An 8,486-nucleotide genomic window follows, 5' to 3' on the forward strand; every position below is an offset into this window, starting at 1 on the left:
AAAATAGATTAACATTTGCTAGTTTGGTAAAGTTGAGTCCTATTGAATATATGTAGTCTAAGCTAAACCCATGATAATATAATATCATTTCCTCTCAACAATGCAAGAATAAGCAACAAGTTTTGCTATTCTATTGATATGAATCATGATGAGAAATTGATTCTTATTATTGAAAATGAACCAAGTGATGAGTACAATTGGGTTAGCCAATTAGCTTTATTTATAAGCTAGCTAGCCGATCAGGAGAATTCAATCAAGATAAGCTCAAAAACAATTACAGGTCTTACATGAGCTCAAGAACAAGTGAAGAAGCTCCCCCGCCACCGTTGCATATGACACCAACCCCGTACTTTCCCTTTTTATGTCTCAATACCTGCAACAACATTATTCTTATTTCAGAAATTCCAAGTAAAATATATCTGAGAGAGCATAGTTACCAATGTCTCTTTTATTCAACAGCTAAACATAACTGCATGATGTAAGATATATATAAGATCCATTTGGCCTAAAATCTAGATGACACTCATATTATATGTGTGCAAGGCAAACATGTGATTAGGCTTACTAAAAAAGAAGCAATAAAGAGCATAAATGGTTGTGCCAATTCATTATTCTGAAATAGTTTGAGAGATTAAATAAAGAGCATGACCATGTGTTTAGTCTAAGTCCAACAAGCCATAAGAAACTCATAAAAGAGAAACACAAATAGAACACCACAATAAACTAAGCTACAAAAATCAGCAGCAAAGTGTGCTTTATGATCGAAGCCACTGCCAAAAAAAAATAGAGAGAGAAAACACAGCAGACTAAACTTGGAAGTTTTATTAACCAACAATTCTGGGCCAAACAAAAAGCTATTATGTAGCATGTCTGTTTTAGTAACTAGGTGTCTTTGTAGACAGAATTGTACAGTAATGGACAAATACACAATTGATCAAGGTATTGGGCTTCAAGGGTAGAAAAAAGTTAATTATTTTATCTCCAAAACGATTTGTAACCACCAATAGTTTATCATAGAGGTTGATTAAAAAATGGAATCATAGAAATACGTTGATTAAAAAATGAAAGACAATCATAGAGGGAATCGAAACCTGCTGGCCATTGTCTCCTTCTCTGTGGATTAGAATTTTCCCAATCTTGATTCCCTTACAACATGCTCTCAGAGCATTCTCCATACTCTCACTGCTGTAATGACAAGAATAAGTGTGCAATGAGAATATATCGAATTAGTACATTGTGAAAAATTACAGCTTTGAATCTTATTTTTTGGCCCAAGAATAGAAATCCTCTAGAGTTTGCTTCCAAATATAAAATTTATATGAAAAACTGACAAAAAAACACATGCCACAATTGCTTTGCGAAATTACCTCCTGATTATAGACACACCACATAATCTCTTACAAAAATCTACACCAGTATACACGGACTCTGCGAAAGACATGAGATGTAAATTAGCTATCAGCAATTACAGTTTCAAGAAATTGGACTCTCTTAGCAAAATCAAAATTAGAAAAAGAAAACAAAATAATGAAGGTATCATCTATACATCATAAACTAACTTTAGTCTTTGAACAGCAAACATGCATATGAAGCATGGGTCCTAAACTGTCATATTAGGACAGTTAATATTAGATTTTCCTTTTTAGAGATTTGCAGTACTGACAACATAATGCTTTGCTTTTCTAATATGAGTAGTGGCACTTAATTGTTGAGGCTAAACAGTTAATGCCCTCACATTCAGACAAGAAGCAAATGTTACTCATATGCTAAAAAATTTCCTGTTTAAAAAAAAGAAAAAAGGAAAAGTTACAATATGATAAGTAATTTTTCACATATAAGTTGAAGGAACCCATTAAAAATGAAAACAAAAAACTGAAAGGGACAAAGAACTAAAAAATTCCATTTGACTGTCAGCTTACCAGTTGGAGTGACCACCTGTTTTTCTGTAAATGGCAGATGTCCCAGACCATGCTCAACGACCTGGTAATAATTTCAAGATCATTACTCATTGACTAATCCCATTCTCAAAACGCAAAACCATAAATAAAATTTATATTCAAAGAAACAAATACTCACCAAACGAATCAACCGATCAGCATAAAATACAAAATCATGCTTCGTTGTTTGTGAATCACGTATGAGGGTATGCATGCCCCGTATCTGCATGAGTCAACCAGTAATTAGTGCCATAGAAAGTTGCTGAAATTACATTAATAACAGAGAATGAAGCTTGCCAGATACCTGAAAAGTTGAATGTATAACGTATAAATTAGGATATATTTTACACAAGTCATGCTGGCCAAGCTTTGTACGGATGTGTTGTACAATCAAATCAATAGCCACATGATTATCTCCTCTGCGAGGAATAATGATGTCAGCATATTTTTTTGTAGGAAGAATAAAGTCATCAAATGCAGGCTTCACAAACTTTGAGTACTGCAATAAAACAAAAACATTTTAAGAAAATGAAATGGTGAAAAATGTAGCCTACTTTCATCAGATTATTCTCTCATTTTCATATGATCAAGTACCGGAGACTAATAGTGAACCCTCAACCCTATCGAGTGGAGATTTTGCGAAAGGGAATGACATAAATGATTAAACAACAAGAGTTAATCAAATAATAAGAGCAAACCATCCGTCACAAAGATCACTTTCAAAAACAGCACTTTGACATTTCTAGCTACTAACAAGTAACAAAACATAATTACCACCAGAGTTGCAGTTTCATCTCCTGAGGTATATTCATTGATACTTTAAACTTAATTGAGGCCCACAAATTCAAAGATATAATCTCTTGGCAATAAGAATGATTACAAAATTACATGAATAGTTGCTAACCTGAGCAAGAACTGTACCAATATCCCTGTTTTTTTCTACTGTGTCACGCCTTATCCTCCTTGCTAAACGAACATCAGCATCTGCACTGAAATTTTTTCAATGTGAAGTGCCTCAATTTAGTAACACTATAAAGTGACATATCACGGCATCCCATTGTTAATGCAGAAACTATAAAAGAAATCATTATATTAATTGAATCTCAAATGTAATGGTATAATACTGAATAAATTAGAAAAAAAATAGTCAGATAAGCATCTCAAAACCACATATTTGTAGTAGTAACTAATGAAAAGCATCAGAAATACAGAGTAAGAACATCAAGTAGCCTAAATGATAAAAAAGAAAATAAATGACCTGTATCGACAAATATCTTCATATTCATCAACTCTCGAACACGGGGATCATGAAAAATGAGAATGCCTTCCAAAATTATCACATCTGAAGGGATTACCTGCACAGCATATGCCGCCATATTGTTGAAGTAAGGTCCTCTAATTCAGAATTCTAATAGAGAAAAGAAACATACTGATAATTGCAAGCATGCACATACTGTAAGTATTGAATAACTTTAATTCTCCTATAACTTCTCTTTGGTAAGACAAGTATAAGAAAACAAGAGGCAATTCATTAGACCAGCATGTTAAGAAAACAAATGCTCGAGACTGTCATAACAATTCATTAGAGGCAATTCATCATACCCAATTCTCAAGACTGTCATAACAAAAAAATTACTCAATTATTGGAAATGGAAACAAATTTTAGTGGAAGAATGTGCAAAAATGTAACGTTATCTAATCAGCTATCTGCATAAATTTGTTTCTACCTGCAGTTGTCGAAATTTGAGTAAGTAAACGCCGGATTCAGCATACTGTGGATTGTTTTCTACATACCTAATATAAAGTAGATAATGTTTAAGGTCATCAGTTGATTGAGAAAATAAATGTCTCAACAAAATATGCTAGTAATTCCCTAAATCAACATATAAATTAATGGTACAACACAAGTAATATTTAATGAATGCAACTAAAGCAGCAAAAATAGATACATAAATATATATGATGTAAATAGCATCCCCTTACGCTATGCAGTCATCAAAGCGTTTGAGCAGAGGGAGGAAGTTCTCATTGACAACATTCATATTTGGAGAATAAAAATTTGTAGAGATCTGCACAAGGATAGACAACAGCAAATCATTTTGTAATGATAAGAACCGAATAGTTTAGTATAATACACTGTCCAAGTTTTGAATCCAACAAATTGCAGTTCAGTTTATATTTCAATAATCAGCTCTCCAATTAAACTTAAAAGACTGGACACTAAGACTAATCTGACAAATTCAACTTTTACACTAAAAAAATTCAAGCAAAGAAAATGTTAGATAGTTCAAATGCATTAGATAGTTGACGCATTGGCATGAGAAACTGAGGTTCAATTCAAGAAAAAAACAAAGATGGGGCACAATGATGTGACCTACTCATCAAGATACCACATAGATGGGTCACTGATGTGATCTATACCAAGCTTAACACTCTCAAGGTCCTATTTTAATCGTACCAGGTAAGCCTATACCATTTGAAATATAGAACCATTGTGTCTAAAAGAGTGATTGCTTAATCTAACAATGATAAGATACGGTTCAGTATACACAACTATCAACAACACTTAAAACATTTGTCCAAATACCAAATAGCCCAAAAAGAATATAGTGAGATATAAATTGTCCATTCATATAGTAATTACTGACTAAGATGGCCATAAACGACAAGATACCTCTGAATGGACTGCCAAACAATAAGGAATATTAGTCCTCTGAGTAAATCTTCATATTCTAAGATGATCCAACTTTGTACTTGATAAGAAAGGAGAGATTATCTTGTGTCAATAAATTAATTGTAGTTAAGAAGTTTTGTATGTCACCTTATATTGTCAAAGCATATAACAAGAAATCGACCATTTATAGATTTGCCAAGAATGGCTGCTTCTTCATGAATAGCATGGCTGCGATCAACTTCTCCAGTTTGTTTATACCTTTCTAGAAGAACAACAGTTTCGAAAGATCTAACGACAACAACAAGCATTTGATCTGCACCCAAGTATTTTGACAGTATCCTAAATGTAGACAAACCTACAAGTTAGAACCGAATAAAGAAAAAATAAAATAAAAGGACGACAAGATAGTGTTTTGGTTGGGAAAATGCAAACACATTAGATGTTTGACCTGCTCAGCTGGCTGCAATGAGGTCGAACTCTTCCAAGTAGAGCAACCACTCCTATTGTGTCTTTCATTAAATGATTTTCTGGCTCTTGGAATGGAATTCCCCTAGAAATAATGTAAAGAACCGCAGCAGCTGAGTTACCCATCTTTTCTATATTCTCCATCACTTCCTCTTTCGAGGATAACTGATTTTCGAGACCAAATGGATATAGTTTTGTAGAATCTAGAAATTTTACAACAAATATAAGATCCCGTTAAGTACTTCAATCAACAAAGTTCTAATATAGCAAATATGTCCTAAAACTAGAAAAACAAGGCCCAGGACACACAATAGAAAAAAGGGTGTCGTCTCATCACTACAATAATTTTTAAAAGCCGAGTGAGTGCCCCCAGGTATACTATCTAGCATGGAAGGACATGTCAGTGTCACAAAATTAAATGGTCGATTTGGTCAAGTAAATTCTTTAGATATGTCAAAACATTTTTACAATGATTCCAGCAAATAAAAAAGAATAGCTATAGATGTGCTAGCCAGTCAAAACCTTGCAATTTTTTCATAGTTTGCTCAATTTTTTCCTTCTCTTCATTTAGCTTGACACATTTTTCTTCCAATATTCGGACTACAGAGCCAATTTTTAACAGGTCCTCTTCAAAGACCTGCAGTGAAATAAAGAAACTCAAGAAATCCTAAATCCAGCATGAAATGTGTACAAGAAGGGAAGATCTATCTTCCTAAAGCCTGTGAAACTCTATAGATGAATAAAAATAATTATTACAATGGTTAGTCCGTGCCAAGATAAAAACTGCATATTCTTTGAAAAGTAATGTAAAAGTGACAATTAGTAGTTGCATGCTTGTACCTTTTTATTATTTTCAATGACCGTGGAGAAGTTTTTTCCATCATGCTCCACTTTTGGATGTGGTATAGCAGGTTTGACATGAACCTGCATATGGAGTATAGCAATGGTCCAATAAGTAATGGTTTGTAAACTACTTCAACCAACAAAACAAAAACATCACATATAGCTTTTACATAGTTGTTCCCACCTCAACATTCAGACTAAGGTTTGAATGGCGAGAATGGATAGCTAAGAAGCTATAGTTTCCTGCAATTTGAGATAAAGGAATAGCAGGAACAATGCAGCGCCCATGCTTGAAAGTATACCGGACAGACTCTCCCAAATTAAGCCAATCAGCCTTTATTGTTAGCATATGTGACAGACCAGTTTTCTCTTCATCGTGGATAGTATCATCCACAATACCCTCACAGTTGACAATTTCAAAAATGATATTTTCTAGTTTGGAACCAGCAGTAAGAATCTCGGGTACCTAGTCACAATATTTTTAGATAAGAAAAGGTTGGAAAAAGAAAATTAGCAACATATGAAGCAGAGAATCACTGACCTTCGATGCGATTCTCAGTTCTCTTTTCTCAATCTGAAATTCTTGTTTAAAAAAGACTTTATTGCCTGATGATACAGAGAGTGATGCTGCACAGGGTCGGGCACATATATGGAATTTACGGGGCGAATAAAGTATAAAAGATTGCAAGTCAATAATACATATTTATTTTGACTACATAATTAATTGATCACATAAGGAATACTCAAGCTTTTGCTTAACAGATTCAAAATCTGAGATTTTACTTCCATATCAAGACAATAAAATAAATATACACACCAAGAGTTGTATAAGTAGTATTGTAATTTTTTACACAAAAAGTTTGTGGTAATGAAATTATTGAACTGAAGCATATAACATTCAATTCAACACATGTTTGTATTAAAAAATAAGCACAAGGCCTTATATTATTCTAAGTGATACTGGTACAAAAACAAGAATGAAACTATATTACCAATTTCTTTAGCGTATCTCATAACTAGATTTCTACAAGTTCAACACATTAGAGATAAAGCTCTCCAGTAAATACACTTACCATTCTCTCCATAACCAGCTGTTACTTTCAAGACCGAGCCACCCACCCCCTCTGCAAGACCGAGCCACCCACCCCCTCCGTGAGACCGAGCCACCCACGACCCTGAGCCCGTCGTTTTCACAAGACCCACGAGCCCCTGTCATTTGCGCCGTTTACCGATGATAGGGAAGGTCGGGCTCCATAAAGACAGGTGAGAGAGAAAGAGGGAAGGAGAGAGGCCTGGTGGGAGAAAGAGATCCGAGAGAGAGGAGATGCGCCTCTTCTCAGGATTTGTCTTCCGTGAAGGGGAGTGAGAGAACGAGAGAGATAGGTCACGGGAAATGGGTCAAAGGGAAATGGGAAATGGGTCAAAGGGAAATTTGCGCTTTTTTATTTTATTTGCCGCCTGAAACTTTGATAATATACCATAACTCTTTTTAAATAGTATTATAATGATGTGTTATGGTAATGGGTGTTTGGTGTAGTGTTTTGTTGTCACTGTCAAATTCAAAAACTATAAAAAATATAAACTTAAACAAAAATAAATTAATTAATTAATTGAAAAATAGTATTTTAAAGATATTTTATGATAATTTAAATAATTAAATCATATTTATTTAAAAATAATAAAGGCATACATAATTTTTTTATCTTATAAATTTGTGTGATACTTTGTTTTTTATCAAGTGATTGAAGCTCTTTTTCTTCATCAAATTCACCAAAGGATATTGTGAGATACATTAGAAATTAAAAATAGTTGATGCATGTATACTACGTACTGTCTATACTATAACTTTTTCTATTCTTATTTTATTTTTATTTTTAATTTCTTTTTAAATATTATTGTATTTTATATATATCTATATCGTGTAGTCATGTAAATATATATATGTCAATGTTGTGTCTAGATGTTATATATGTAAAAATTATTGATATAAATATTTATATATACTATAGAATTATAAATTATATTAAAAAAAATAGTAAACCAGTTTTTATTAAAATTATAGACAATGTTTACAACTTTAATTTTATAAATTAATATACTATTCTAGGGTTTACTCTCACTAATTAGATTGGATTCAAAAGAATAGATTAACTTGAATTTAATTATGAGCTAATTAGATTGGAGATTGAAATAGATCGAATAGATCAACTACTTAAATTGAATTTCAGCACCGAAACATGTGCATGCTTAACCTACTAATTAATTAAGCTACCCTCGTCCATGTGTATTTGTCATATATTACTTATGCACTTATTTGTGTCATGTATTATAATATGGAGCGATTGCAACTATAATTCATTATATATAATAGATGTTGTAGCTATATCTATATGTTGACGCCGTTTTTCGTCAAACAGTGAAAGAAGAGCACGTAAACGATAACTGAAAATGACCAATTGAAATAAAACAATGAAAACACACGATTTTTACGTGGTTCAGCAGTTAAATCTGCCTAGTCCACGAGTCTTTGTTATTAAACTCAAGATTATCTCTAGGAATTCTTCAAG

General features: G+C 33.0%; 2 protein-coding genes and 1 long non-coding RNA gene across 3 annotated transcripts; all 3 read right to left on the reverse strand.

The window, feature by feature from the left end:
* Window positions 1-1,022: 1,022 nt before the first annotated feature.
* LOC133795295 (uridine kinase-like protein 4) lies at window positions 1,023-3,313 on the reverse strand. The gene is made up of 7 exons (XM_062232750.1): window positions 3,196-3,313; window positions 2,842-2,921; window positions 2,242-2,436; window positions 2,077-2,160; window positions 1,920-1,980; window positions 1,368-1,428; window positions 1,023-1,185 (listed from the first exon to the last, which is right to left on the reverse strand). Exons 1-7 carry the CDS (start codon window positions 3,311-3,313, stop codon window positions 1,038-1,040), a joined length of 747 nt encoding a protein of 248 aa, XP_062088734.1. The 3' UTR covers window positions 1,023-1,037.
* A 632-nt stretch (window positions 3,314-3,945) lies between these two features.
* On the reverse strand, window positions 3,946-5,171 carry LOC133793723 (uncharacterized). The gene is made up of 3 exons (XR_009874927.1): window positions 5,060-5,171; window positions 4,612-4,950; window positions 3,946-4,006 (listed from the first exon to the last, which is right to left on the reverse strand). It is a non-coding gene; the product is annotated as an uncharacterized LOC133793723 (long non-coding RNA).
* A 374-nt stretch (window positions 5,172-5,545) lies between these two features.
* On the reverse strand, window positions 5,546-6,610 carry LOC133793724 (structural maintenance of chromosomes flexible hinge domain-containing protein GMI1-like). Its single transcript, XM_062231019.1, has 4 exons — window positions 6,461-6,610; window positions 6,104-6,385; window positions 5,917-6,000; window positions 5,546-5,713 (listed from the first exon to the last, which is right to left on the reverse strand). The coding sequence occupies exons 2-4, from the start codon at window positions 6,266-6,268 to the stop codon at window positions 5,573-5,575; spliced, it is 390 nt and encodes a 129-aa protein (XP_062087003.1). The 5' UTR covers window positions 6,269-6,385; window positions 6,461-6,610; the 3' UTR covers window positions 5,546-5,572.
* Window positions 6,611-8,486: the final 1,876 nt, after the last annotated feature.

The sequence above is a fragment of the Humulus lupulus genome, chromosome 8 (genome assembly GCF_963169125.1).
Source record: "Humulus lupulus chromosome 8, drHumLupu1.1, whole genome shotgun sequence".
In the NCBI taxonomy this organism is placed as follows: Eukaryota; Viridiplantae; Streptophyta; class Magnoliopsida; order Rosales; family Cannabaceae; genus Humulus; species Humulus lupulus.